The sequence below is a fragment of the Salvelinus namaycush genome, chromosome 2 (genome assembly GCF_016432855.1).
Source record: "Salvelinus namaycush isolate Seneca chromosome 2, SaNama_1.0, whole genome shotgun sequence".
Classification (NCBI taxonomy): Eukaryota; Metazoa; Chordata; class Actinopteri; order Salmoniformes; family Salmonidae; genus Salvelinus; species Salvelinus namaycush.
Window position 1 is genome coordinate 77,209,155 of NC_052308.1, and position 1,123 is coordinate 77,210,277.

Below are 1,123 nucleotides of genomic sequence, written 5' to 3' on the forward strand. Positions count from 1 at the left end.
TTAAATTCTATACATTTTTGACTAAAATGTTGATCTTTCAGTTAGTTTTTGAATGGAGTAATTGCCTAGTCACATAAACACGTGTCAGTCAATGTAATCCCGATAGCTAATACTACAGTATAGTACACAACTCCCAGACAGACAGGAACAGGACAACACTTGGCGATTAGATGCCTAGACCCCTCTGGCCTGTATGGAGATTGGTAATATGGTGATAATTGGTCAGTGCATAACATTAAGCACAGGTAAACACACAGGGACCTGTGATGAAACACAACCTCTTTAGGCCTCCCGAGTGGCGTCATTACAGACCAAGGGCGCACAATTGGCCCATCGTGCTCTAGCGACCTTCTTGTGGTGGGCCGGGCGCATGCACGCTGACTTCGGTCGGCAGTTGTACTGTGTTTCCTACGACACATTGGTGCGGTTGGCTTCTGGTTCTTGGCAGGGTCATGTTTCAGAGGACGCATGGCTCTCAATCTTTGCCTCACCCAAGTCCGTACGGGAGTTTCAGCGATGGGACAAGACTGTAACTACCAATTGGGGAGAAAAAAGGGTGAACAGTACCAAAAAAATGTAAAATAACCAAAACAACCTCTTCCTGAAGATCCTCACTTTTCTGAAAGTATCTTGTCTCTCTTGTGCAATGAGTGATTACAAAATACAATTCTCTGTCATTTTTATGATAAAAAATTAAATAAATTGATGGCTCTGCAAGCTGTTTCTGCAAAACAAGGAAGTGCCTGTGAGTACGGAAGCCCGTTGGGTAAAAAATAATTGTTTTCAGTAAAAACACGGCCAAATAGAATGATACCAAAACGAACGTCAGCCACGGATGAAGTTCACAGTGTTCCATGACACAACATAACTACATTACATCAAATTACAACGTTGGACCTCGTGTACAACAGTTACAAAATAACAGTAGAAACACAGTAATTACTATCCAGGGCGTGATATTTTCTCAAAGGGGGGCCACCTCACCTGATTAAATTCTGTCCTGTGCTCAATGACGATGCACTGACCAATGGTTTCATTTTTAAATAGTCCTAATTCGCTTCCTCTCCTCCTCTCCCTTCCCTCCCTTTTTCCTCTCATCCCTCCTTGGCCCAGCCCGCTACTA

General features: G+C 43.4%; 1 protein-coding gene across 2 annotated transcripts in view; it reads right to left on the reverse strand.

The window, feature by feature from the left end:
• Nucleotides 1-486: 486 nt before the first annotated feature.
• Nucleotides 487-1,123, reverse strand: part of LOC120019154 (transcription factor MafG-like) — a 21,784-nt gene continuing 21,147 nt past the window's right edge. For both annotated transcript variants that reach the window (XM_038962447.1, XM_038962455.1), the window contains one exon: nucleotides 487-1,123. This exon is cut by the window's right edge and continues 471 nt beyond it. In XM_038962447.1, the coding sequence (XP_038818375.1) occupies nucleotides 1,121-1,123 (3 nt within the window). In that variant the 3' untranslated portion in view covers nucleotides 487-1,120.